The sequence below is a fragment of the Lepisosteus platostomus genome, chromosome 7 (genome assembly GCF_059453375.1).
Source record: "Lepisosteus platostomus isolate fLepPlt1 chromosome 7, fLepPlt1.hap1, whole genome shotgun sequence".
In the NCBI taxonomy this organism is placed as follows: domain Eukaryota; kingdom Metazoa; phylum Chordata; class Actinopteri; order Semionotiformes; family Lepisosteidae; genus Lepisosteus; species Lepisosteus platostomus.
In genome coordinates this window covers 46,424,245-46,452,233 of record NC_142617.1, presented here as the reverse complement: position 1 = coordinate 46,452,233, position 27,989 = coordinate 46,424,245, and the positions used below count along the sequence as shown (strand labels likewise).

At 40.3% G+C, this 27,989-nt stretch overlaps 2 protein-coding genes across 4 annotated transcripts; one reads left to right on the top strand and one right to left on the bottom strand.

Annotated features, from left to right (window-relative positions):
* Nucleotides 1-4,861: 4,861 nt before the first annotated feature.
* Nucleotides 4,862-9,137, bottom strand: c7h15orf40 (chromosome 7 C15orf40 homolog). Its single transcript, XM_088640771.1, has 4 exons — nucleotides 8,784-9,137; nucleotides 8,197-8,314; nucleotides 7,962-8,089; nucleotides 4,862-6,191 (listed from the first exon to the last, which is right to left on the bottom strand). Exons 1-4 carry the CDS (start codon nucleotides 9,003-9,005, stop codon nucleotides 6,096-6,098), a joined length of 564 nt encoding a protein of 187 aa, XP_088496897.1. The 5' UTR covers nucleotides 9,006-9,137; the 3' UTR covers nucleotides 4,862-6,095.
* On the top strand, nucleotides 8,245-27,561 carry glsl (glutaminase like). 3 transcript variants are annotated; one of them, XM_088640768.1, is made up of 22 exons: nucleotides 8,245-8,383; nucleotides 11,033-11,238; nucleotides 12,258-12,358; nucleotides 13,687-13,754; nucleotides 15,340-15,430; nucleotides 17,328-17,460; nucleotides 18,261-18,327; nucleotides 18,552-18,664; nucleotides 20,320-20,449; nucleotides 20,755-20,825; nucleotides 21,386-21,549; nucleotides 21,841-21,899; nucleotides 22,026-22,070; nucleotides 22,659-22,717; nucleotides 22,791-22,857; nucleotides 23,133-23,183; nucleotides 24,227-24,403; nucleotides 24,821-24,952; nucleotides 25,737-25,829; nucleotides 26,310-26,371; nucleotides 26,755-26,895; nucleotides 27,326-27,561. In XM_088640768.1, exons 2-22 carry the CDS (start codon nucleotides 11,189-11,191, stop codon nucleotides 27,420-27,422), a joined length of 1,971 nt encoding a protein of 656 aa, XP_088496894.1. In that variant the 5' UTR covers nucleotides 8,245-8,383; nucleotides 11,033-11,188; the 3' UTR covers nucleotides 27,423-27,561. The 3 variants fall into 3 exon arrangements, with proteins under 3 accessions (XP_088496894.1, XP_088496892.1, XP_088496893.1); XM_088640766.1 differs by having other exon boundaries at nucleotides 15,337-15,430; XM_088640767.1 differs by having other exon boundaries at nucleotides 8,252-8,360; nucleotides 15,337-15,430.
* The last annotated feature ends 428 nt before the right edge of the window (nucleotides 27,562-27,989 follow it).

Below are 27,989 nucleotides of genomic sequence, written 5' to 3'. Positions count from 1 at the left end.
TGCACTATTGCAGATCGAATCTAGCCATTCAACTTTTATATAAACTGCAAAAATATTTAAAATGTTACCTTGTAAATCATTTTATTGTTTTACTTTTTGATAAAGGGCTCTCAATAAAATGACACTTGCATAGAGCACAAACAAAGATAAATTATGCTGTACTTTAAAGTGTGTATGTCACTTGACTGACAGATTTATAGCTGCACAGATGCACTAACTGATGACACTATGTGACATCATGAACACTGGGAAATCCACTCTGGATAATTGTCCAATCCCATGTATCCCAGAATGCCCCAGAAGCTGCATTACTATCACTAACACGTTACAAACACATTACTAGCCACCTAAATATAACACATGACTCGTGCTCAAGTGACTATTATATCCCCGAATAACACTAAAGCATAATTACAAAACCATGTGACACACAATTAACTTCATAAGAATTGTCTGACCGTGTGTAATGTAAATCTGTAAATAATCTGCTCTGTTCACAGCTCTTATTGCACAGCTAGTTGAGAGAAGGACATGTCGAAGGTGAATGAAGGATTGAGTCCAGGGTGTCTGCGCCGCAGGACCCTCAATCCCAGACCAGCCACGCAGACTGTCGAACCTGCCAGGCGGCGCTCAGCGACCGTGTGCTCGCTTGCAGCTGACCCAGAGGGCACGCCGGCCGCAAGCGCGGAGGGAATTTGCCTATCACAGGGAAGTTTCAGCTTCCAAATGCCCCCTTTCATTCTGTTCGTGCGGCATCTTCCTTTGCTCGTCAGACAAGGTGAGGTTCGGCGCCAGGAGCTGCACGTTGTCAGTTAGGAAATCTGTTTGACGCGATTTACATTTTCCTCTTTTCCAAACCTGCTTGGCAAGCAGAACTCTTTATAGTTCTGACAGGTCGTTTCATGTTGTCTTTGTTTTCAGTGAAACCCGCCTCCCGATTTCTATTTTGTCTTAGAAAGGACCTTTTTTTTTAAAAAAAAAAGAAAAATAATTTATAAATGTCAGTATTTTTGCTGGCGTGTGTGGATTTAAAGGGCCTATTATAACCAATAAAAATTGTCAAATACATTTGAAAAAAATCTCCTTTGCTTCTTCATAAGCTTTGATATGAATTAAGTCACCTTCATTGGTACAGTATGTAGCAAGAAGTATACTTTTCACAAACTAAAAACAATGTGCGAATGTTATGCTGCTCTGCTGTAGGAGCATGATGGTGTGGCAGCACTATTGTCTCAGAACTCCAGGGTTCAATTCCAGTTTGGGATTTATGTCTGTGTGGAGCCTGCATGCTCTCCTGGGGGGGCGTGGGTTTTTTGCCGGGTGCTCCACTCCCAAACACATACAGGTTAGATTTGATTCGCTGCTCTGCTGCAAGTTTGTGGAGAGAGGTTTCAAGGGCGTTTGATTCTTCGACAGGGGGTTGATCACAGTACTAGCTCTGTGACTAGCGAGAATTAGATCCGAATGTAGATGAAAAATAAAAGAACAAAGTTGGTCATGTCCGCGTTTCAGGCGTCTTGAAGCCTTTACTCCCGACCCTATAGCATCTGTCCTCTCTCTCGCTCCCCCTAGTGCAGAATTTAGGAACTGCAGGACAGCTCGTGATCTAGAACGGCCATTACAATGGCTTTGGTAGCAACGACCCGTCAACTGAGAGGGGACGCAGGCATGCACACACCTCAACCTTTCCACACGGTTTTTGAGGGCCAAGGGTTAAAGGCCTTTCAGGTTGCCAGTTTCACAGGAAATTAATATCCAACCTTAAAGCTTATTTGCAGATTATAAAAATAAAAGCCCAGTTTTAGAATCTGAAACACACGTCACTTCCAGTGTTTGGCAGTTTTATTTATATGCCCCATTCCCGGTTTTAAATGAAAGTCAACAGGAAAACAATACCACAAAAATGCACATTCATTAGGCCATATAAAATAAATTACTACAGTATTACAAATTACCATACTGGAGAGACTTGAGATTTTGAAGGGCATTCTTCCACCCTTAACACTCGTCTTCTCAACATCTTGAAAAAGTATGGTTGAGAGGAAATACACACAAAGGTGAACACAGTCCCTCTCCTAACAAGAAAGACTGATAAAGTAAAAAAAAGTTACTATTTAAAGACATCTGAAACTGGCAGCCCACTGAAGCTAAGCAGGTGTGAGCCTGGTAAGTACCTGGATGGGAGACCTCCTGGGAAAAACTAAGGTTGCTGCTGGAAGTGTTGTTAGTTGTTAGCTGTTGTTAGCTCACCCTGCAGTCTTTGTGGCCCTCATCAACGTAAAAAGATGGGGACACTATACTGTAAAAAGGCACCGTCCTTCAGATGAGACATAAAACCGAGGTCCTGACTCTCTGTGGTCATTAAAAATCCCAGGGTGTTTCTCAAAAAGAGTAGGGGTGTAACAACGGCGTCCTGGACAAATTTCCCATTGGAAATCATAGCCTTCTAATAATCCCCATCTATAAATTGGCTGCATCACTCTGTTCTACACATTGGTGGTGGTGGAGGGGGGTCTCCATTACCTGTAAAGCGCTTTGAGTGGAGTGTCCAGAAAAGCGCCATATAAGTGTCTGAGCTGAGCAGAAATGTCATGGGGCTGATCTGAACATTAAAAATGTCATTACCAGGTTTGTTGCTTTGACCAGTGTGACTGAGCTGAGTTCTGTGTTTGGTCCTATTTTCCCTAAAAAGCATGATTGAGCAGCTGAACTGAAACAACCTTCAATTAGAGGTGCTTGCTACTTTAATTATGTTTCTACTTCTGCAAAGGCACAGCACTCATGATTAAAAGACACAGGTCAATCCATCCATTTTCTAACCGCTTTATCAAGGTCAGGGTTGTGGGGGAGCCAGAGCCCATCCCAGCAAGTAATGGGACGCCAGTCCATTATAGGACAGACATAGGCACTCACACCAGACCCAGTTTTCCCAGGAGCAGTTAAACTACTAGTATGTCTTTGGACTGTGTGAGGAAACTGGAGCAGCCAGAGGAAACCCACGCAAACACAGGGAGAACATGCAAACTCCTCGCAGATAGCACCCCAGCAATTGAGGTTATTGCACTGTGAGTTTACAATGTCAACCACTGAGCCACCATGCTGCTCATAGGCACAGATATCCCTGAAAAAGATTAAAGTGACGTACCCAGGGGGTAGGCATCATCTTTTTTGTCAGTGCCACTTTTCACAGCAAGCAAAGGGGGAAGAACTGAGACCCAAAGAAACCAGAATTTTGCTGTGGAGAATATTATACAAATATGAGAGCAAACTTTCCTCCTCTTACAACAGGAATAAAATATATATGTCATTAGAGGAATGGCGGTTGCCATTTGTACCAATATTTCAATATAAAAACAGATGAAAACTGAAGAAAACCACACTCCATATGACAGCTTTAATTGCAATAATAATACATGCAATTAAAAACTACTTTGCACACTACAGCTCAAAGTGGAATGATGCAGATTGATTGTAAGAGCTACAGGAGTGCTGAGTGATGTCTGGCTGTGGAGCAGGAACAATAGGCAGGCTCTGCAGCATCACCTGTGTTTCTTACTTTACACACTGAAGTGAGCCCTCACAGCCTGTCATAACCTGACACAGGTTTGACTATGCAAGATGTGGAGTAATGCTGAGCAGTTGCCCCTGCACTGCTCTATGGCATGAATAACTGGGTGGGAAAATCATACTAGTGTCATATAGACTTTCAGTTAATAAATTAGCATTCAGTAGGTGAGATATTTAGTCTCCTGCCCATTTCCAGTGAAAAGCTTTCAGATACTTTCATATAAACATGTGCTCTCCTTCTATTTTTAAAAAATCAGGCTGTGATGTCAGTCAGCCTCTCTTTCCAATGTGGTTACTTCGTGTATCTGTACAAATCTCCAGATGACACATCTAAATTGGAGCTATGGAAAATCCAAAGACTGCAGTGTGTTGATCTGTTTGAGGGACTTCAAGGTGGGCATGCAGAGGAACCTTCCAACAGATGATTCCAGATCAGGTTGGGTATAACAACAAAATAAATGGAAACTCTTAATTTTTAAAAAGAGCATTATTCACAGCTTAACCTCAATAGCCCTCAATAATTTGATTGCACCTTTGGAACATCAACTGATGCAAAGCCCTTTTACATAAAGCAGAAATCTCTTAGTCTGTAGCCTGTCTATCCCCCCATAAAAACTATACACAATGAGCTTCTGCCTTTTGGGATGGCTAGAATATCTCAAACCAATTCTAAAAAACTGCAACTGATGACAACGTACTGCAGCTCTGTACCCTGCACTCAGCTGGTGGTCCGTGGCTCTATAACTTTAACAACTGACAGGAGAGGAGTTAAATCATAACTTTGCAAATATATTATGTTTTGATTTTTATTCTCCCTGGAGACATACTTTTTATTTATGTTGGAGCCAGCATGTTCCGGCTAATAAAATGATGAAAGGGATTCTCTGACATTAAGTTTAATGATTTCTGACTGGCATCATCACAGTGCTAGTGGCAGCAATGAATTTTAAAACGGATTCAGAGGTTTTTCTTTTTTCAACTATCTGAATGATTGATCCATTTTCTTTGAAAGGTCCGGCCTCTGGTTTATTTAGACCAATATTTATTACAGATACTGACTGTAAATAAATACTATGAATGATTGTTCTGGTAATAATGCAACTGTATTGAAGTGGTTAGAATTACACTGTATTAAGAAAGATGTCAATTTCTTTTGAGTTTTTGTATTTCAAGGAATAGCCGTAATATTAACCTGCTCATTTGTAACCGTCAAAGTGACCTGAAGGTTTCACCCTTAGCAAAAGCAGTTATTAAGCTGATCAACGTGGTATTAAAAATGCAGATACCTTTAAACTTTGCTATGTTAATATATTTCATTTATTTAGGACCTCACACTAAGACTAGTTTATTTAGCACCAGATATACTTCAACCTAAGGAAGTCACTTACAGTATGAAAGCCAACACACAGAACAATGCAGTTCACAAACACTGAAGCTGAACAATATGCTGAACTCATACACAGTACAGAATAATCAATTAAAATCTGATAAAACAATGCTACAGCTGTGACAATGCAATTTTGATTTTTTTAAAAACCTCAAAGAAAAGTCTGCTGTTGATTTTTTTTAGCCATGTAATAAAATGCTTTCAAGAAAGGCTGGTCAAGTCTGTACTGTCTCCTAGCCTTTCTCAGCTACTCTGAGCAAGACATGTACTGTATATAAGACAACTAAGCCCCGCTGCACAAAGAACTGCCATAGCAGGTAGCAGTGTAGCAAGCTGCATGAAGCTGAAAGCCACAGTTTTAAGAAAACATCTAAAGGAACTTTGATGTTGTCTCATTTAGCTGAGATATATACAGTATGATTTTTTTTCAGATGTGCTTTGATGTTATCCATATTTCATTTCATTTTTTGCTACAAAGGACAAAGATGGAGAACAATAACTTTTAGCCTGAAATACTGAAGCAGGCATGAATAGTGAACTCAGGTACCCTGAAACAAAACAAAACTAACTGTGAAAGACAGAATAACATACAATAACACATGTTCAAGAAGACACTAAGTTTTTTGGGGGAAATCCTTGCTGTTGGGTTGTGATCTTTATAATTCCTTTAAAGCAGCAGCATTTTTTTTTCTCGTTTGTCCGTGTAAGTGCTGAGGATGTTCACAGCTGTCTCATTTTATTTTATAACACATGAAAAATAGCCTGGAGTGATCATGTTTATTTTCTGGGATTCGTTACATAAAACCTGCCACACGGTGAAATTAAAAATAAAAATCCAAGCATACCGAATATCTGCGTACAGAGGAGAATCTTAAAAAGAAAACACAATTAGCATTAACTATTATTAGAGCAAACAAAGAGACTGTCAATGAACATGCGTCTACAAGATTCCTGCAGCTTTCTTCTCCATGTTGCTCCTTGAATGTCAAACAAGTGAATATCTCATCAGAATTTCTGGTTTACCAAATGAGTTAAATCAATCACCAGCCAGTGCTGAGCTTCCAGGCACACAGCTTGTCTAGTCTCCCATGCTGGCAGACCAAGCAATGCGAAGTGTCCCCTGTTAATCTCTTTACTCCTCTCAGCTGCCCGCCACCTCTCGTTTCAGTCTCTCAAGAACATCTTCCGGGCTTATAGAACCTGAAATCTTGATGATCTTTTCTCTTGACTTGCACCCCTGTTCAGAAAAATAGGAAGAACTTTAAAAACCACATCAGGTGGGGGGAGGGGGAAAGAAGAAAATGTTCTGAAGCCTTAATTTAAATGTCTGAACACAAAACAAGCAGCAGGATACTTGGGAGTAAACAGCAAAGGGTTATTAGCAAAATCTGCACTGTTCCTCTAACATAAGTCTATGGCTATGGCCAGCATGTTGAGTTTTTGACATCCTGTTTTTTTTGGCAGTGATTCATTCTGCCATTTTCAAGACATCACAGCCTTCCACCAAAACATGTAATGAGCCAACATTTAAATTATTCTCCCACAAAGTATGCAATTAGCTGAATAATAAACACTGCTGCAGACAGCTACAGACACTTATGCAACCTTTATGTCCTTGTGAATGAGCGCAATATAACTGGATTTTAAACACATTTCTGTACATATGTTTTGTTTTTAGCTACCAGTATCCCTGATAGATTATTTTGACATGCATGATTATAATTGTTACTGTAACAAGTATCTATTGTTATCCATTGTTACTTAAACCACTTGTAAAATAAAATTAACTTCCTTCATAACTAAGTCTCAGCAATTCCAAATCTATAATTACACAAAAAAGGAGATGGTTATTATTATTGTTTCAATATCACTATTGTGTACACCATTTCTGGCTAGGATCCCTGAACATAATAGTTAACAAAATGTTAGTTAAATGTTAACTAAGTGCAGTCCATACATTCTTAATAAAATATTAACTTTAATATTTATAGGCTTATGAACATGATGGAAACATAAAACATTGATAAAAAAAGAGTTAATATTATGACGAAGAGGTTCATATTATTTCTGTTTGAATAAAATACATGTTCTTGCACATAATAATTGGCAAAGGTTTCAACTAAGGTTACAAAAAAGGCAATTCTGCTCTTCAAGCCTGTTATAACAAACAAGATAATAGACAACTGATTGGAGGCCTTCAGTCAACAGTGGGAAAAAAGTCAGGGTATCAGCTTCCACAACATGGCTAGAGGTAATTTCTGACTCTCATAACCCACCAGACTTTGGTTTTTGGTTTTAAATGCTTTTTAGTGAAGTTTCTCTACTTCTGTCCTCTGTGTTTCTCTGTTGGTTTTGAGGACTTCCATTGGGATGACTTTGGTCTACTGTATGTCATGGAAGATTTCAAATGCTTATTTGAACAATTTTGAACAACCCTAATTGCTCATAGTCTTTACTACCAAGTACAAGTCAAATCACCTGTTTTTTCTGTAATTGAAGCACCTGTAAGACCCACAGGTTCCAAGCTCTGAGGAGCTAACCTGCCCTTTCTTGTCACAGAGAAAGAAGTACAAAAAAACCTCACCACCTCACAGACGTCAGAATCCATGTGTCTAGTATTAAAAGTATTTCAAGAATGCAATGTCATTTGAATAGTGCTCTTATTTCCTAACAATTTCCCAGAAGAGCCAAGATGAGACAGCCAGACTCGGCACATGCCTGGTCTGTGCTAGATTTCTGAGTGCAGAGCTCAACGAGGGTAAGGCTGAAAAAAATACTCTGAAATGTAAATTCAACAGATTGCAACTCTGACTTGAACAAGCTGTCTCTCATTATTCATCATTATTTAGCTGTATAACCACCATTCCAGTTTGAGAACCCGTTTTGTGCAGGCAATTAAAAGCACCGAAAACAGTTTAAGTACATAATACGTAAGAATAGGTAGTAATATCTAAAGGAATATATATATTTTTTAAGAATTAAATTTTGTCTCGTTGTTTTTACCCACCCTGTCCAAAACCACTTCGCTTCTCTTCAGTTCCAGCACCTTGGATAGATACCGAACCAGCTCTGCGTTGGCTTCCCCGTCTGATGGTGGTGCAGCTATAGCGACCCCTACTGCCTCTGTGGAGACATCTTGCACAAACAGAAACCGAGAATTGGTTAAATAAAATCGTTTTCATTGACATCTGTAGAAATCGCTTTGTAACAGTATTAACGATTTACGATGACGAAGGCCGTACCGGTGATGGCATTTTGTTTAGCACCTGGCTTCGCATGTACAGCGATAGAAATCAAGCCAATTTTATCCCGGGTTACAGGACCCGAGGGTGATTCAGCTGGTTTTGGGGTATTTTTGACCTGAAAAAAGAAAACACACCAAATTAACTGTTTAAAAGAAAACAAAGTATGTTCAAATGATAGTCAAAGGTAATTGTATTTTTAAATCCTCGCTGTTTGGTGGTGGTGTTATTATTTTCCCTTTAAAGCATAATACTTTGTAAGTCTATTACAAAGTTAAATTTGGTCAAATTTGGTAAGGAAAGTTGAACGACAGTCTATGTGTCCCTACTGTGAGTGCTGCTCAATTTCAATATTTTATCAAATGTTTTAAGTACCCTACAGTGTTCGTATTTCATTTTGTTGAAATAACTTGGGACGAAGATTAGTTGGGTTCCAGCTCGTTGAAGAAATAGCTGCGGATCCCAAATAATGGATACAGGCGAAATCGATGGAAGTGAATTCTAACTAGTTGTGTTTTAACCTGTTTAACTCCACTACTTATAATTAATCTGTAAATCAGATAAATTCGCGGTATACATCGCCCTACCGTTTTATCTTTCTTCGGCATTTCGCTATTGTCGGGCGAGCGTCTTGCCCGTATGTCTTTGGGAGGAAAGACCGTTCTCTTCCCGACGTTACTGAACTTGCAAGGCCGGGCGAGTAATAAGAAAATCCGGGGATGTTGCAGGCCTCCCCTTTTTGTGGTAAAAAAATGATAAAGTAAACGGTTACGAAAAAAGTAAAATGAAATGGGTGTCAGTGTATTCATCTAATCATTAATGGCCTATCACTAAGATTAACATTTTAACATATTATTTAAAAATCCACACAAAGAAAACAAAGTTACCAACGCGAACACAAACAGTACGTATCGCACATGCGCAAAAACTGTTAGATTACAGGTTGACGTCGTTCTATAATCTCTTTGATGTTGTCCATAACAAAAAATTAATTATAATAAAAATATGGGCTTTTTTTTGTTTCAGAAAGGAGGTAATAATGTGGGGCTTTTTTTAATTGACGATTGCAGTTCTGTAAGAACATATCCTTTTCAAGATTGCATTCACCCTCTAGTCGGGCTCTGTTCAAATTAATCTTTTAACAATTTCTTCAATTTAGTTAATTTAACAGTAAGCATAAATCATAAAGGCAAAAAAAACATTATAGTATCCCATTGATTTCAGAATCAGTGAATTCAATTTGAATTCTGTGATTGTTCAAAAATATATAGTAGAATAATAATATAATGTTTGTAACGTCTTGTTCCTGCAACTTACAACCACCCACTGAAGCTAAGAGGGTGTGAGCCTGGCCAGTACCTGCATGGGAGACCTGGGAATGCTGAGGTTACTGCTGGAAGAGCTTTTAGTGGGGCCAGTAGGGGGCACTCGCCCAGTTATCTGTGTGGGTCCTAATGCCCCACTATAGTAATGGGGACACTATACTGAAAAAAAGGTGCTGTCCTGTGGATGACATGTAAAACTGAGGTCCTGACTCTCTGTGGTCATTAAAAATCCCAGTGACTTTCTTGAAAAGATTAGAGGTGTTTACCCTGGTGTTGTGGCCACATTTCCCCCTGTCCTTTAACAGTCATGGCCTCCTAATAATCCCCATCTTTTATTTGGCTTCATCACACTGTTCTCCTCCCCACTGCTAGCTGACGTGTGTTGAGTGTATTGGTGCACTTTGGCTGCCATCACATCATCCAGGTGGGGCTACACATGGGGACTCCATTGCTTTTAAAGCCCTTTGAAGGGAGTATCCAGAAAAGTGCTATGTAAGAGTAAGGAATTATTATTATAATTCAGGTGAGTACAGACACCTGAAGGGTCCACACACCTGAAAAAGGCTCCACGGCCGAAACGTTGTGTTTTCTTTCTTCTCTGTTCAGCATAGAATAAATCTATTACTAGATCCATTATTATAATTCTTCAGTTAGCGAATAAGTAGACTTTGCTTTTCACCCACTCTCTCAATGAGAAGAAAAGGAGTCCTGTTGTTTAATTTCCAAACGTTCAGTCAACCAGTCCGATTTCCATCTGACAATGTTTTCGCACTCTCAGTCTGATCTTCGAATGCTCAGCAGGGCTCGTTTTGGTCAGTACTGGGACGGGACACCAGTGTGTAAAATCAGGTTGCTGGAAGTGGTGCTGGTGGGCAGGTAGATGGTGCCTTTCCCTCTCTAATTCTGCTCTCTATAAAAATCCATTCTGGGCCTGGACAATCTGGCCTCTCACATTGTCCCATTTAGTTCAATAAGGTGAAGTAATTTCTCTAGCTTTTCAACCTGATGTACTATGCAGGGGAGCTTTTACTACACCCGGCTGCAGCAAATCACCCTACTGAGTGCTGTAATAATAATAATAATGTGACTATTCCATTATTGCACGGGGTTGTCTTACAGGGCAAATCTTCACAAACTGCCGATTTAAATGTGACAGGCTGAGTTGTCTGGCCCTGTTATATGATATTAAAAGAAAGATCAAAGTGACTTTTTAACTGGATGAAAACAGTTTAAATAAACTGCACTCCTCCCCACAAAAGGCAGGATCTAACATGGGGATTTAGAACTTTTTTTTAGTTAAAAGGTTTGTGTTTACCGCTGCAGACTTTGTCAGAGCAGGGCAGCATTCCAGGCATGTGTTAAAAGACACCGCCCCCTGCTCAGCCTTCACTCACTCGGTCTCATTCATTCAGAGAACCGAGGAGAGTGGTCTGGACATCTTAGGAAGTAGACGCTGGTTTGAATTGTAAGTTGAGAGAAATATAAAACCTGCAAGTTTATTTCCTCGATAGGTCCATCCTGGGAATGATACACCGACTACAACAGAAGACTCCCTGGGCTGTTGAAGCGGCTTGTTAAAGATTTAAAAAGCTTGTGGAAGATCATTCAGCACATCATTCAGACTGAAACAGCACAGACTGACAATTCTGAACTTGCCACTTCACCAGATGGAGAACAGCCAATGTCAGGATCCTAAAGAAGACAATGCTTTTCTCTGGTAAGATCTTTTACAGTTTCTTCAAACTAGGATAAAAAGATTTTAGAAATTACTATAAAAATTCAAGAAAAGATAGTTAATCCATTGCCAAAACAACAGCAGGCAATGCAAATCACAGAGTTCAATCCTGCTGTTATATACATTTTCTTCTTATTCTCCTTTCAGATGTAACCACTTTGGTAACCACTTTTATGAGCTAAAATGTTTTGGGATTTCTGCTGTACGTTCATGAATACCTTCCAAGTGTGTTGACATCAGTGTTCATGTAGCTTTTCTCCAAATGTTAGAATATAAAATATCAAAATGAGTTCAGACTTAAACAGCACAGAGTCAAGCATGTTTTCTGAAGCCCAGAAAGTGGAGGAAGTGCATCAGACCATCAGGAAGTAGGGGATAAAGTAAAACAGGAGGTTTAAAGTGAAGTGCGTTTGAGTTTTAGTTGTGCTTGTGTTAAAGTGGAGTATGTTCTGTGTGGAGAATCTAGCAATGTACTGAAATGTTGTGTGACCAACCCTCAAAACCCTCAAGATTTACTGCTACCGCACACACAAGTCACATCAAGCTCAAAGCCCTTGTAAAGCACAACCTCTCAAATGAATTATTATTCCATTACATTTGTGACTGTCCATCCATTTTCTAACCGCTTCAACCAGTACAAGGTTGTGGGGGAGCTGGAGCCTATCCCAGCAAACAAGGGGCACCAGGCAGGATACATGCTGAGCAGGATGCCAGTCCATCACAGGGCAGGGATACAGACACAAACACTCAAACTAGGGTCAGTTTACTTACCAGCATGTCTTCTGACTGTGGGAGGAAGCCAGAGCATCTGGAGAAAAGCCACACAAAAGAGGGGGAGAACATACAAACTCCACACAGACAGCACCCCAGGAATTGAACCCAAGGCCCAGGCGCTGCGAGGCAGCAAGGCTAACTACTGCGCCACTGTGCCGCCCACATTTATGGCGGTTTTAGCATTAATGTCCATTCCTGCTCTCAGTCCATCTTGTGTCTTTTCTTAGCTTTCAGAGAACACCTTCCCTTCGCCGGAAATGGAGGAAGAGATATGGAGGCTTAGATGGCAATAAATTATTGGAGCCAAATGAGGAAGACGACATCCAAGGCACGTTGTACATATTTCTGTGTTCTGTTTTAAGAATTTAGGAACAAGTAAATGTTTATTCCATCCTGAAAAGAGAATAAAAGAAACACAACATTTTGGCTGTGAAGCCTTCTTCGGGTGTGAGAAAGAGAGGAAAGTTGGTCTTTGTTCCTTTGCCGCAGCTACCCACTTGAGCTACTTTTAATAATTTAGTTGCTACTGTTTAGGGTTATGCTATACACGTTGTTCCACCCCAATCTCTAATCAATGACAGTTAATAATATGACCAAAAGTGCTATTTTTTTACATTCTAAAATGAACCATCATTAATATTTTAATATGAATTATTCTAGATGATGTACTGTATCTTTATAGCATTCATATTTTCTAAGAAATGCTAGTTTGTAAAGTAGACAGTAACTTCACATTCACTTTTAGCTGAGTACTTTTAACCTGACCCTGACTGATGGTCACCAGTCGAGTGGGAGCTACTGTACAAGTGTGCATACTTAACATGTCTGTGCGGTGAAGTCCTCTCGTGTGTGTAGTTGTGCAGAACTGTGTCTCACGTCCTCCCAGTAAAAGTGCCAATATTAAGACATCGTTTCTCAGGAGTGCTTTATCTTCTCAAAGCATCAATGTTACAAGTTTGCACATGTTACCCACTGCTGGTTACTTAGAGCTTTGTAGCACTTTTCACCATAGTTTCAAAGGAAGTGACTTCTGCGTTCTCTCTTGTGCGCTGCTGAGCTGCAGGTCAAACCATGTTATTTGAGAGACTGACTTCAGACTCCTAGATGCACGGAGCATGTTAGCCACATGCCTGTGTTTCTCACCCCAATGGACTACTCTGAAAAAATGTATTTTTCTCAATTCTAACTGGCAATGAAATATTACAGCAGTGAATTTTCAAATGCATGTTTACCATCTGCAGAGCCATGTAACAATGTAGCTGCGACATAATTCTGATAACCATTGAGTTGAGTCCCTTTCAGTCACAGCTGCACAGCTAAACTGGCCTTTTAGTATTGTTTTTGTTCATGTGGTAAAGTAAATTAGTACTTTCAAAGTGCGTAGTGCTCAATTTTGCACAACTTAAAAGTTAAAAATAAAACCATTTAATGTCTGAAAATGTTGTTCGCGGACAGCCTGTGCAAGACTTGTGAGCCTCTGTACAGGGAGTGTCATTTGGTGGGTTTTTTCGACAAATAGTTTTTTTATGATCTTAAAAATGGCAGCTGGATAATGCAGCTAGCTGTAGGGAAATCAGCTTCTTCCACTCTCTTTTATTGTCTTGTTTTGATTTTTTTTTCAGTTTTGTGTATAAAAGTCTCTTTGTTATGTTTCAGAAAACGGCCTAATGAAAGAGCCCTATCAGGAAAGGAATTCTCCTCTGACAAGGAGTGCAGAGAATCAGGTACAAGCTCAGTCCTGTCAGGAGCCCACAACACTGCAAAGAGCAGATGTTAAAATTCTTTAGACAGATAAAATTGTCACTCTCCCGTGCACACACACAAACACATTGTAGAGGATTGCTAACCTAAGCACCTCTAAAAGTGAACAAATAAGCTTTTACACCTACACACATTCATACATTGGAGAATAATTTCATACTGAACCTTACTGGAGACTGGCCAGTGAATAACCTGCCTGAGGAAATGTCGAATAAAATCTTTGAACTTTTAACAGGAGACACAGGGCTTTGGAACCAGGAGATCAAGTTACAGCCCTGATGAGGTGCAGTAAACAAGGCTTTATGGTTTCAGAAGCAAAGAAAAAGCGTGCTTTAAGACTACGTCTGCAACAAGATGCAGTAGAGAGTTAGTCAAGAGGAAAGCGCAGACTCACAGGATCCTGCAATAAGGGTGTAGAGAGTCAGGCTGTGGATAGCATCCCTGTGCAGAAAAGCAGCATGTTGAGGGATCAGACAAAATTCCACAAGTATTAACAGTGCATTCCCCTGTGGCTTTGTGGCTTATGTCAGCTTTACTGTGTGCATGGGTTTTCTTGTTCAGTGCCATGTAAATTTTACTACATAAGTTGCCAGCTGTATTTCTAAGTGGTTGCATAGCATAGTGGGTAAGCTTTTGTGGTTATAACAGGTAGGTTGTGGGTCTCAGTCCTCACTCCAGATACTGCTGTTGTATTTTGAGTGAGATATTGTGCCCCAGACCACCCAGCTGTATAAGTGGGTTAATCCCTGTGATAGACCAGCATCCCTTCTAGGGAGGTATTATGCGCCCTCCAGCCTCCTTAACACCACAGAAGCCAGGACGAGCTCTGGCCTGATGAGCCCCTGTGGCTGGGGCAGGGACTTGATATTTTACTTTATCCTCAGCTCACAGTTAATTTACAGCAGAAAGTTTACACTGGCCTGTAAACTCCGACATACTGTAAAGATCATTTATGCCAGTGGCAGTGGTTTCTACCTTAGAAACTTGCAACTTTTTTACAAAAGAAATTGTAATGTATTTTCAAACATTTGCTAGCCAAATCTTTTAATGTTTTACACTGTTTTAGCTGTGTTCATTTTTCAGCTAAACACACTTTTGTAAATTATAATAATTAATAATTCTTTTGGACCACTTCTTATCCCAGAGATTCTGGCCCTGGTTGAGTGACTCAGCAGCCTAAGCAACTCCATCACACAGAAGTGAGAGATTATGTCATCATCTGAATTATGGAGGAACTGAAGAGAGGCTAGTTTATTCAAGCCTGGAATGCCATTTAGACAGGTCACCAGGGCTTAACAGCCCTACAATTATGGACAGTGTCCCGGGTCTGTAAAGTATTTAGAACTCAATTTTAGTGTCTCGTAAGACAACAGCGCCCCCCCCAGTACAGGCTCCCTGGGCACCACACTGAGGCACTGGCTTGCTGTCGGGTGGAACGCAGGTCTCCAGCTCTTCCCACATGCATAGATTCGGAGAGCATTTTCTAAACAACCCCAAATCGAGAATGTTTTATTATTGCCGGTCTGACACCTCTTATTTCCATAGGAGACTCCCACTATGATGAACCTAGGATGCCCTGTGTCAAGAACCACTTTCCAGTCCCAGAAACCAGCCAGCTTTGTGACTGCTGGACCAGCAGGTGAATGTGTGCAGGCAGCGATGGGGGAATTCTGCGGCCTGGCTGCTGTAAACTTTCCACGTTTCCTTACACACCTCTGAGGGCATGAAAAACAGACGCTCACTTTGAACACACAGCAGCACATCCTTTGCATCCTATTATTTAAGATTTGTTACAGATCCTAGTCTGATGCTTATAAAAATGTCGGTGAATGGATTAGTATAAAACACTTTCGTAGAAATATAAATTACATTTCACAATGGTGGCACTGTGTTAGGTACATGGAAATAATCCCATCTTTATGCAAACAGAAGGCAGACATCTGTTCACAACTGGTTTATCTTTTTGTGAGAATTTAGTGAAGTATATATTACTGCTAAACTGCCTTCTTTCATATACAGTATAACCTCTGCTTATGCTGTTATATTGTATTTTCAGATTTTCCATGGTTTTTCACTATACTTTGCCATTGTTTCATGAATTGTTTAAGGCTTTACCTTTGCCATTTCAATGTTTTTATTGTGTTTTAGTGCATCTTAGTCTGCTTTTACTACAATGTACCATAGTAATCCTTAGTGAGGGCAGTATGATCAGGAAATTGCAGAATTCTTGAGAACTGGATGTAGGAGGATATAGAAGGGCAGATGAGCACCGAGTTTAGATAAATGTCCTAAAGCTGCAGCACCATTTAACTGTAGACTGAACAACACTGCCAGTTAAATTACATGTAGTCACATACACTACATAGTGAAGTACTGGCAAGGACCCACGAATACACATTGTTTGGAGGCAGTAGCTATTTTTTTTCCAGGCCTGTTATTAAATGGTCACTATGGAAACAGCAGCTGGAATGTCTTATTACTGAACCCTTCCTTCCCTTCCTGTAGCGCTTCTTAGGCTTAGGAGGGTTAGCAATCCCTTCGTACTTGTCAGGAGTTTGTAATGTTCTTTAAAAATGACAGCTAAATATATCTCTTTTATTCACACATTGTCACTACAGCAAGAAAGAAAACTGCAGCTCATAATAACCTCGTCAAAAATATGATTGACTTGCTGCCTCTCATTTCCATATGTGCGTGTGCATGCACGTGTGATTGAGGTGAAAGCATGCAGCGTGCAGGGGCTGCACAATTATCGCTGTGGGAGAACCCCTTTCAATTGAAAAAGTTAGTTTTATTTCCTGCCACGGGGGCAGACGTGCAGCACAAGTCCGTCTTTGATCTGCTTCGGCAAGCTGCTTTCTCAGAGGAGGGGCCAGGCTTTTAGAAACTGCAGACAAGACCCTCCAACACTCCCAAAACACCCCAAAAGTCGTAGAGGAATATAAGAACATGGATATAATAACTTCTAATGTAATAATGCATATAATAACGTATAATACATGCATATGCAATAATTTATACATATAATAATACCCCAAAAGTTATTTTAAGTTTTCTTCAAAGGGATTTAATAATGTGCATATGGGTTGTATGGCTGAGGGATCTAATGTGCGGGATTTTAGGCTGTAGTCTTTCTGGAGGCTGGGCTTGAGTCCCACCACTGCCATTTACGCCAAAACTAATTCAAGACTATTTTCAGTTATACATCTAAAATCATTTTATACATCCAAAATCTATCTCTTCTAGACATTGGCCTAGATGAGCTGAAAGGCCTCCTCCTGGTTGTGACTGTTCTTATGTGGTTACGGAGTGAAAATGTATTTAAATCTGCTTGCAATCAACAGTGGGTGAGGTACTGAACTTCTATCACAAAACCTTTTTTCCCGCTGAAAGTCACATCTGTAACCTATCAGCGGCCAAACGTCTGTAATGGTGCTTACTGGTTTCCGTTTAACGCCGTATGAAAGGTTTCGTGTTATTAAAAAATGGGACAAATGAGTCAAAGGCACTGACTCCTGCTGCGGTTTGATGTGCAGGAGCCTCGGCCTACATCAGCAATGAGAGCCAGAAGTCTTTAGCTCCCCAGGGAGAGCAGGCGCGCAGCTGCAGTCCTCTGAGGCAGAGCGTCAGGAGGCTCGACGGCCAGCAGGCACACACCAGAAAGAAAGTGTAAGTCCTCTAATGACACCGCCAGGTGAGAACAGGATGAATCTAGGAGGGAGAAAACACTACATAAGCGCTTCAGCTCCCATGTTAGGAATCGGGCAAACCAGGAACACTTATAATTACTTTAGAATTCACTGGGCTCAAACTCAGTAAACCACATAATCATGCTAAAAATGCAACTTGTTTCTTTAATGAGCAATTAAGCTGGAAAGCACTTAGTGAAATGATAATTTATCTGTTTCACTTGTACTCAAGGAATCGTGGAAAATGCCCTTGCTGAGCTATGAAATGATGGTTTTAAGATATTTTCAGAATGTTTCATGAAAGGCAGAGGTACGTTCAGGCATGACTTCTCCTTTTGTATTTGCTGTATATACATTAAGGCAATGTAATGCATGCTCTGCATTAGTAGTGATAATCCAAATTCAGAGGTTTGCCTGAAAATACATTCCTTATCTGAAAGTTACTTTTTTTCTGGAAAGAATCACAGCAACCCGTAAGCACAAGCTCAGTTCACTGCAAGGAGTGCATCAAAAATGATGAACCTACAGTATTTAGCATGGGTAGAATATGTAAGAACAGGCACAATTGAAGGGAGAACATGCAAACTCCACATAGAAGCACCCCTGTCTGGAAACAAATGCAGGACACAAGAGCTGGGACTCTTCACTAATTACCAGGCCCCCACACCAACTAGAAAGTTCATCAGCTTAATTTCAATATAATTTCTTCCTGGTCCCCTAAAAAAAGAAGCTCCCCAATTTCGTAATCACAAAATGAAGTTTGTTTGTTTTTTTCACCAGGGCAGCAGATGTCTTATTTGAAAGTTTCGCCTCAGAAGGAAGAGTGAACATGACTCAGTTTTTTGAGGTACAATCTTTCTTTTGTTTTTAACATCCATCCATTTTCTTAACGCTTTAGCACCCCAATACAGGGCTGCGGAGGCATCCAAGCAACGGGCCCCAGTGTTGCAAGGCAGCAAAGCTAACCAATGTGCCACCATGCCATATATCCCGTTGCCAGCTTTTTCTTCCTGAAAGTGAAATAATCCATTTATACAAATCATACTGTGCTCATTCTCCGCACCTCTGCAGACAGTGTGGAGCTCTGGAATTCGGAAAACAGACCCCCGGATTAAGGACTGTTACTTACTAATGCGGAAGCTTCAGGAGGCAGATGGCACCGTGGACAGAAACACCTTCCACAGGTTAGCGAGCCGGGCTGGAAAATTCTAGAAGTAAAGGGGGGTTTGGCATAATCCAAACGGGCAAAAATTAACTTTGCTGTTTATCTTTTCCAATGTTTTGCCTTCACAAGGAAGAGGGGCAGCTTTTGAAAGTCTCCAGGTAAATTTGTTGCTTCAGTTTAGTGCCATCTGACTGTGGCACCCATTTGTGTGGGCAGACTGGTACAGTTGTCTCAAGCCAGCCATTATCACAACAAGCAACAATTTAAACGGACAGCACCTTAATAAAAACTACTTGTCCAGGCTCACTGGAATGTAAATGCAGGTTGCATAGTCATAGAATTGAGAAACATTTATTGCACATTATACTAATGCAATGCTGTTATTATTCTTTTGACAAGTACGTACATAAATGGAGAGATACGCACTGTACACACTGTAGATGAACAGATGCACTAACAGATAGAGATAAAGATTCACCCCGAGTTTGTTTCATAATATGGCCCTTAATATTGTAACGCGTACGGCCTCCATTGCTTGCGACAGCCGAGCTGGCTTACCAGAGCAGTGACGTCACCGCCCTTCCCTGTGAATAGCAGGGGCCGCAGCCGCTGGGCTGAAGGGAGATTTCCCTTTGGCTCAAGAGGCTGGGTCCCTGTTGAGTGATGCCGGAGGCCTGGGTTTGAGACCCCGATGGTAGGGGGCTGACCTGATGCGGCGGCGGTGAGGGTGCCCATGTGGAACCCTGAAGCGTTACAATATGTTCACATAGCTGACAGTTAGGAATTCTTTAAACTTGAATAAACAAATTATAAAAGTAGACAGGGAATGCAGTGCATTTATTAAGAGTCTGGAGCTGTTTTTGCTTGGCTGGAAAAAAGTGTTTATGCTTATTTATAAATTGCAGAGTTTGTAGTTTTGCACAATTAAAGGATTCAAATGTTTCTGCTAATGGTAAACAAATCAAAGTATATAAGCAAGTTCACGCAATACCTCTATAAAACAAGTGTGGGCGTAAGCTTGTAAGGTTATTTATTTTGATGACTCAATTTTTTAAGGGTTCAGTCGTCATGTTGGGAGAGTAGAGACTGTACACTGAAAATACAGACTGCAACCCAGGATCTCAGCCCTGCCCTTTGTGTGATTTTCGTAATATTCAATCTTCTGCTATGAACAAGCAGTTTGCTCATTATATCCCCATATGCAAAACGAGGTATACGCTCTTTTGAAGGGGTTGGAGAGTGTTTCAATATGTGTGATTTTTAATTAAAATCAAGAACCACTCGGATTGTGGAATAGCCAATTTTCCCATCTTGGCTCGAAGCAAAGAAACCCATAACTGCACGCTGGAGGGAGAGTGATGAACTGAGTGCAACTCTTCCGGCCTGCCCTTTCAGTCTGATACAGGCGCACCGCTGGGAGTTCAGCACCGTTTGGAGGAGTCCTCCAGCGACTGCACTGCAGGCACCCAGGAAGTCGCAGGGGGGCGCTGTGAGAGAGTCCTGGACGATTGATTGCACCCTATCCTGAAACAGAGCTCAGACGCCTGTCGCTGCTTGAGCAATCCTGGTCATAGTCAGCTAGTGACATGACCAAGATTCGCATCCCTGATCATAGGCCATAGTCTGCGTTCACAAAAACAAAATGACTGACAGATGTGTTGTTTGTGTTTGCAGGTGTGTGACCGGCTTTGTGTCTTTCATTCTGAAAGCTCTGCAGGGAAGGTTTATCATTCCTGATTTTGGCACATTCACTGAAGAAACCCAGAAGATTTTCCTGAAGTGCAAACAGCTGGATTCTATCAAGGTGCACTTTCAGACAGAAGAAAGTACTTCAGTCAGGTCCAAAAATAATATTGTATTTGGACGTCCCCAAAAACTGTCCTACTTAGGAACAAAACCAGCTGCTTTACTGACGCCTAAAATTTTACTATGGTTTTTTAGAATGGAAGAAGTGAGTGAACCATAGTAATATCCCTATTTCCTGAATGGAAAATAATAATTTATAATAATAATAATAAGGACCCTGTTTCTGTGTTAATTTATTATAGCTTTTCATCCGTGAGATGGAAAATCACAGTCTGAAAGTGCTTCCTTTGTGCTTACTTGTAGCTGGAGCAGAATGCTGTAACCGAAGACAGAGGGAAATGGGGAGTCTCTATTTGTACAGTAGATGGACAAAGGTAGTATTATTGTATGGTACAAAAAGAGCAATTTAAGAAGTTTAAATGTCTTCCCTGAAAGTAAGATCCTGTAGTGGCTTATTATTTTATAAATAATGATTTAAAAATGGTGCAGCTCGGTGGCACATTGGTTAGCATGGCTGCCTTGCAGTGATGGGTTCCCTGGGTTCAGATCTGCATCTGGGATGTTCTCTGCATTGGGTACGTGTGTGTGTGTGTGTGTGTGTGTGTGTGTGTGTGTGTGTGTGTGTGTGTGTGTCTGTCAAGCTGCTTGCCACGGTAGGCTCTGGCACCCCCGTGACCCTGAAATGGAAGAGGTGGTTAGAAAACGGATGGGTGGACGCATTTAAAAATAAAAAGTGGAACAGGGTGTTTCATTTGAAACACTAAGAGTTCTCGGGTACTTAAAACCCTAAAAACAAATAAAGGAACATGCACATTGTTGTGGTTGCTGTGGGTGACACAAACCACCCCCATGTTTAGGGTTAGACCAACAATAGGATGTTGATAGGAATGTGGCTTGGTAAGTGCTCTCTGTGTGATTCTGGAACCTTCTGCAGGCTGTCTCTGGGGGACTGTGTGGAGCCCTGCGTGCTTGGAGAGGCATCCTGGCCATTGATATATGGCATTACCGTGGACCAGCTCAGCGCTGACTACGTACACAGATTTGTGGGAATGGAGGAGTTTTCAAAATACGAATCACCTTTCACGCTCACCAAAGAAGGTACAGGAACTGTGAGCCAGAAACACAGTAATCTTCAGACCCAGCACTCCAGCGTGTGCATGTGCACCTCAAGACAAGCAACACGTGATTTCTTTATGTGCTTTTGTTTTACCTCCAATACCTAAAAGCAGCAAAGTGAACCAAAATACAGAAATGACTTCTCGGTTATCTAACCAGGGTTGCGTGAGTTGTAGTATTTTTGCCATCTGTTTGAGTTCTAAACCAAAAGTCGGACACAAATAAACACAAATCTCACTGTTTACATTCAGTCCGGTTTCTGTTTTGTTTTAGGAATTCCCCACAGTCCACTTGTTGAGACAGGAGCCATTGTTGCTACGTCCTTATTGCAGGTTTGAAGTATCTCTTTTATTTCTAGAGTGCTCTTTTCTGAAACACATCAACTTTTAAGTTGGAAATATGATTAAGAATCTGAGGCAGTGAAGCTCCAATCAGTCCTTCTCCTGTTTCCTTAACAGTTAGCAGCAGGACTTGGTGCAGAAGAAGAGGAGAAGTATGAATCTGTAAGTCATTTTTAACAACAGCAATAATGCCAGTTTTTTTTGTAATGAGGAACAGACGGCATTTTCAAAAAAAAGTATAAGAACATAAGTGTTTTTGGTAACAATTGGGCCTGGTTTCATCAGATACCAAAAAATTCAACATCTTTTTTTAAGAATTGAAATAAATTTGACCTTCATGGGTTGAACCAGGAAGATGAGCGCTGCTATTGTCCTTTGTGGCCACAAGTATTTTGCACATAGACATTGAAGTGCAAATCTGTTTCCAGGCTTGCATTCTTGTTGGAGTACTAAACCAGCAAAAGCATTTCATGTCATGTTCATAGATGAATGAAGATATTCGAAGGACTACTTTAGTATTGAGAGGAACTATATCTAGGTATTTCCCAACACTGAAAAAACAGGATGCTTTTGAGAGAAATTGTATGCTGTTGAGTCTAATTGTCTTATTGGGTCTATCACAACTCATAGGATATTTAAAAGGGAGAGAAAATACATGGGTTACCAGCTCTGTGATGACTATGGAGCCATAGGAGAAAACAAATGTCAATGTCTGCTTTGCACAACAGACCTCCTTTGTCATCCAAACAGGTTCTGAATCTAATCAGAAGACTCTGCAATAAAGAAAATGCCAGTCTGAATTGCACCAGGTAAAATCACAACCGCAATTTGAATCAACTGTTTAATTGAACAAACAGTTTCCACAATCTTCTCTTTTTCCAGTTATCACAGTCTGAGAAAAGACAGCATCCACCTTCATGCCCTCTCTTTCTTTCTCCAGGAAAAGAAAGTAAGTTTTCGGCGTAATTCAAATCTGCAATGACCACCAACATGTACATGGCTACTGGCCACTGAAGGAAAGATGAAAACACACTAGAAATATCCAATTAAAGTAATACACTGCTACACTGAAGCCTCCAACTGGTAGTGTATAAATCTGACTCAGTGCTGAAATTTGTTATGCATAATAGGGATATGTTGAATAGGTAAATAATACATTGTTGATTGTTATCTGGACTGAAACTTTTCATTTGCAACTAAAATCAATCATGTGTTGCATTACAGTGTTTTCCAGAGTCTGTTGATATTGGCACCACTTTGGATCTGATGCTACAGGTAAATCAGATCAGAAGTACAGATATAAGCTATTAAGCAGGTTTGCAGACTTGTTTGTAGGCCTGTGTCAAGTTTTATTTTTAAACTGCTGCACAATGAAAGTTTTATATCAACACCTCTTTGGATGCATCCTCAATTCTTTTTATATTTTAAATAGCAAGGCGTTAGGTTTGTTGATGGCTTATTATATTATTCCATGGGATAAACTGCTCTGCTCAAGTTATGTGATTTTCTAAAAACACCAGATGCCCAATGTTGGGTATTTGATTTGAGCTACTTTTGCCAGAGAGTGGATTAAAAATCTTAATTAATAGCCATTAAGAAAGATGTTATTCAAAGTGATTGGAGGTGAGCTGCCAATGCGAGATGTTGCCGAGAGATGTTTTGCTTCAACAGTCTGTAGATGTGTCTAGTGGAAGCTGGAAACCAGCTTTGTGAGGCACTGGCCTCATCCTGGAAGGCAAAGGGTCATCATACCAACGCAGGGCCTTAACTTCTACCTACAGAATTGGCTACAGGAGGAGGAAATAACTAAGATGCAAAATCACGTTCTTCTGAGGACCAGAAAACGCTGGGGTAATGGAACTAGGAAGATATAGGGAGGAAGCACTTCTACCCCAAAAACACATCTTGTGCAGCTTGAGGACAGTCTTACTGCTGGTGTTGCCAGACTAGGAAGTACATTGACAAAGTTTTGCTCCAATGGGTGTTCAGTCCCTGCAAGGCAGACTTAACAGGACTACAAGAGCAAAAAGAGCAGAGCGTCAAGAAAACAGCAGTATATCCAAAGGGTGATCAGGTCTATATATCATTGTTGTCAGGACTGTTAACATAGCACAGGATACCAATTTTAGATTATTTTCATATCAGGAATGGTTCTGAGCCCCACTTCATATTGAAAACTCCACATGATTTTTTTTATCTCGAACATTAAACACATCTTTGATCTGTATTTTTGTTAATGTTTTCAGAGGCTTTGATATGATGTTTTCCATTGCAGCAATTTTCAATGACATATGAGATGACTCTTACTGTCTTGACAGTGTTTATCTACAGAAGTCACATGCGAGTCCGGGGCAGCCATGGCCGCCACCTTAGCCAATGGCGGGCTCTGCCCCTTGTCAGGTGACCAGGTCTTGAGTCCCTCCTCTGTCCGAAGCATGCTGTCCATCATGCAGGTGGCGGGAATGAACAACTACTCAAGGACATTCCACTTTAAGGTATGAAAATCAGACATCAATACTTCCATTTACGATATATTTATCTATATACCAATTATATATATTTTTACATGGAATTGTGCTGTGATTTTGTATTCTAGAGTACAAACAGAACATATATTTTGATTTTGGCTTTCCCCAACACAGTATCAATACATTCCACTCCACCTGATGGAAAGATGCCGTAATTTGCTTTCATTAACTTACCTGTAGTTATTGTTCAACACCTAAGATTGTGGAGAGCTTTGATTCTCTCTCCATCTCTCCATTGAAAACAGTAGGTTTCTCTATTAAACACAGCATTTGATCATATTCCACACTGTAGGAAACAAAGGATAATGATACCATGTCTGTAGAAAAAGTCTCTGATTAACTGTGCACTTTAATCGATCGTATTTGATTCAACATGCTTTCCAGACATCTGTTCCAGCCAAGTCCAGCAAATCAGGGACCTTATTAGTTGTGGTGCCAGGAGTCATGGGAGTAATGTGCTTGTCCCCAGAGCTGGACAGCTTTGACAACTCATGGAAGTCGGTCCACTTTTGTCAGGTACCAATACAAGTTATAATCATTCTTTTATACCACCCCCTTTTGGGTTCCAGCTAAGCAATAAGAGCATACAGAACACTGCAAACCCAGCAATGTTATTCAAGAAAAAAGACTCTTCTTTAAAACTTTCCATCTTCATTATAGCATATAATTGTGTATCCTCATTAGGACATAGTTTCAGCAGGTATTGGTATATTTTATCAAGAGGACATCGGACATTAAAAGGGAACCAAAATTCTTACTGGGAATTACAATTATCATAAATGTATTATGATACATACAGTACAATTATCATAAGAAACCTGGAATTGAGAAGAGGCCATTTGACCCATCGTTTTTGTGTGGTAGTTTACATGGTTATTACTCATTTATTCTGGTTGATGCCTTTATCCTACCCATTCGCACTGCCGAGTATTGTCCTGGAACAATGCAGGTGAAATACTTTACACGTGTTTACAACAGTGTCTCAGCTGGGATTCATTGTGTCCACTACCCTAACCCCTGCTGCCCAATTTTAGACTCATAGCTACTTTCTAGTAGCTACATGAATATTAAATGACATATCTTGAAAGAGCCCGGAATGTGAGGGCCTACACAAATCTCTATGTGTAAAGAAACATTTCCTATTTTTCATCCTTAACAAAATCTATTTTAGATTTCAACTTTGACCCCATGTCCTTGTTTCACAACCGAGAAGAGTTGGACCCATCTGATACCCATTAGGCTTTTCCTCAATCTCCTTTGTTAAATGCAGATAAAAAATAAACCATATTACCTCCCCTAGGAACTGGTGTCAGCATTCCAGCTACACAGCTTTGATATAAGAACTCCATTTCGTCAGGTGGTCACATACAGACAGTGGAAAGCGGAGTCTGAGGTAGGTCACAAGTCAAGATTTAAAATTCACAAATAAAAGCCTGGTGTCTCTGGTGTTTCTGTTGAAATTTCTCATCCACCTCTTTGGCAAAGGTCAGTTTCACAGTTAATCTGAAAAGCTCTGAACTTAAAATGGGCAAGTACTGAAACTTGTATACGACAAGAATTGCTGCGTGCCACAAACCAAGACCCAAATAAAGCAAAATATTATAATAATCACATTATTTTCTTCTGCATCTTAATTACCAAACACATCCAGAAAGAAATGAAAGAAAACATACTGTTAAAGCTGGTTTGTAAATTATGCTTCAAAATATCCAAGCCAGCCTTCCATTTTTCTATTCTCTTCTTTTGCTAATGAAAGCACTTAAGGTAATGCACAATTTGAAAATCAGAACATTCTATACAATGCCCAATCAGCCTGATGGAATATATTCCGTTTTGTTACTTCTGCTTTGTAAAACGCACTTCTCCGTTACAGGGGTATCAGATAATGAATGTATTGCTTGCTGCCTACAGAGGAGACGTCCGGTCACTAAGGAGGTAATAAGAGTCCCAAGCCCAACAAGCTCATGTTAATCAAACGTTGAATAACATTCAATGTTAATTGTATACAGGATATACAGTACATCCCCTCATTCTGAAACTGTTGTGATTATCACAAGACAATTAACAAACCTCGATACTGAATATGTCAAATCCTAAGAATGCACAGAATCCATGTGAATTGTAGCTCTTCTGCACTAATGGTATAATCACCAATACTGCACCATTTCACTTAAAACTAGATGCGAGTATCCAAGGATAGCTTTGCTACTGTGCCCAATTTGCTTCTGAAGCATTGGTGTAGCGTATATTCTGTGAGGTTGTGTCTTTCTTCTTTCCACGGTGAGGAATTACAATAAAAACTCAAGCAAATTCCACAGGTACTTTCTGTCAGGAGCGGACATCAATTGCATTGACTACGACGGAAGGTCAGCTCTGCACGTCGCCGCCTCGGAGGGGCACACTGAGGTGATAAAATTCCTTGTCGAGAACGCTGGGGCAGACTTCGCTGCTCACGACAGGTACAGCCAGAAATGGTTAATATTCAAGAGGAAAAGCAGAGTGCATTTGGCCTAGTACTTTATAGACACTTATATATCCCACAATAGCAGTGGAATTGCTACTCAGCGGGGTGGCCTGTGCTGTAAATGTTAAGACATTTTTAATTGTACTTTACTCTCCCTGCAGACCGCTTTATTTAGAATGAATTGAATCTAAGTTAAAAGATCCTAAAGAGCTTTGTGCAAGGGAATGTGCAGGAATCGGCAGGAATCCCCAATTTTGTCATATGAAATTTTTTTCTGAAAAAAAAACTTGGAAGAGGCCCAAGATATCTTATCCCAAGATAAGATATGGAGCCACAAAAAATGGTTTTGTAAGGCTTTAGCTAATTTGCATTATATTCACGTCGCACTGCCTCAAATTGATAGCTATTCCTGAATTTAATTCCAGGTGGGGAAACACACCTCTTCAGGAAGCAGTGAGATACAATCATGTTCATACTGTGCAGCTACTCAAAAGGTACAAAGAACACCAAGAATCATCATGAGCAATCTACTGAGCACAAGAAAAGGAATCCACAGCACTGTGCATCTGCAGGAAGCAGACAGTCCCCTATCGTTTTCTTGCCATACTTAAGACAATAAAATTGTGAATATACTTCTTCAAAGTATAGATCTATTATTACAGTGGCCAGTGAAGAGTCATCTTGTTAATCCTAAAATTAGTACTCTTCCCAATATACAGAAAAAACACTGCCTTGTTTTCACACATCTGGAAAGAGCCCAAGTATCTGGTATTTTTTACCTTGGCTTTAAACCAATGAAAGTAAAAGTTCATAATGTTTTGTGACTGATAAAGTAAGAATGTATTCACTGTGTTGCAAATGCAAGACTGGCCAGTTTCTAGCAGCTTTAATATTATTTTTATTTTCACAACCACATTTTCCCTGTGGGCATTAACAATCTACAGTATCCTACAATATTCTGAAAGCACTGACTGCACAGCAGCACTATGTACTTCTAGTTCTTATAATGTAGTGCCAGTACTTAAATACCATGTTTTTGCAAATTACCCACACAACAGCCAGTTTCTAATATTTCCGAGACACACCACT

Excerpts from the sequence above, each read along its gene's own strand:
- c7h15orf40 (XM_088640771.1), bottom strand. The coding sequence starts at position 9,005 with ATGAATACACTGACACCCATTTCATTTTACTTTTTTCGTAACCGTTTA. Across the intron at positions 8,315-8,783 it reads TGCCGAAGAAAGATAAAACG|GTCAAAAATACCCCAAAACC; the intron begins GTAGGGCGATGT and ends TTCTTTTTTCAG. Across the intron at positions 8,090-8,196 it reads TAAACAAAATGCCATCACCG|ATGTCTCCACAGAGGCAGTA; the intron begins GTACGGCCTTCG and ends TGTTTGTGCAAG.
- glsl (XM_088640766.1), top strand. The coding sequence starts at position 11,189 with ATGGAGAACAGCCAATGTCAGGATCCTAAAGAAGACAATGCTTTTCTC. Across the intron at positions 15,431-17,327 it reads TGTGACTGCTGGACCAGCAG|GAGCCTCGGCCTACATCAGC; the intron begins GTGAATGTGTGC and ends TTTGATGTGCAG. Across the intron at positions 24,404-24,820 it reads CAAGGACATTCCACTTTAAG|ACATCTGTTCCAGCCAAGTC; the intron begins GTATGAAAATCA and ends CATGCTTTCCAG.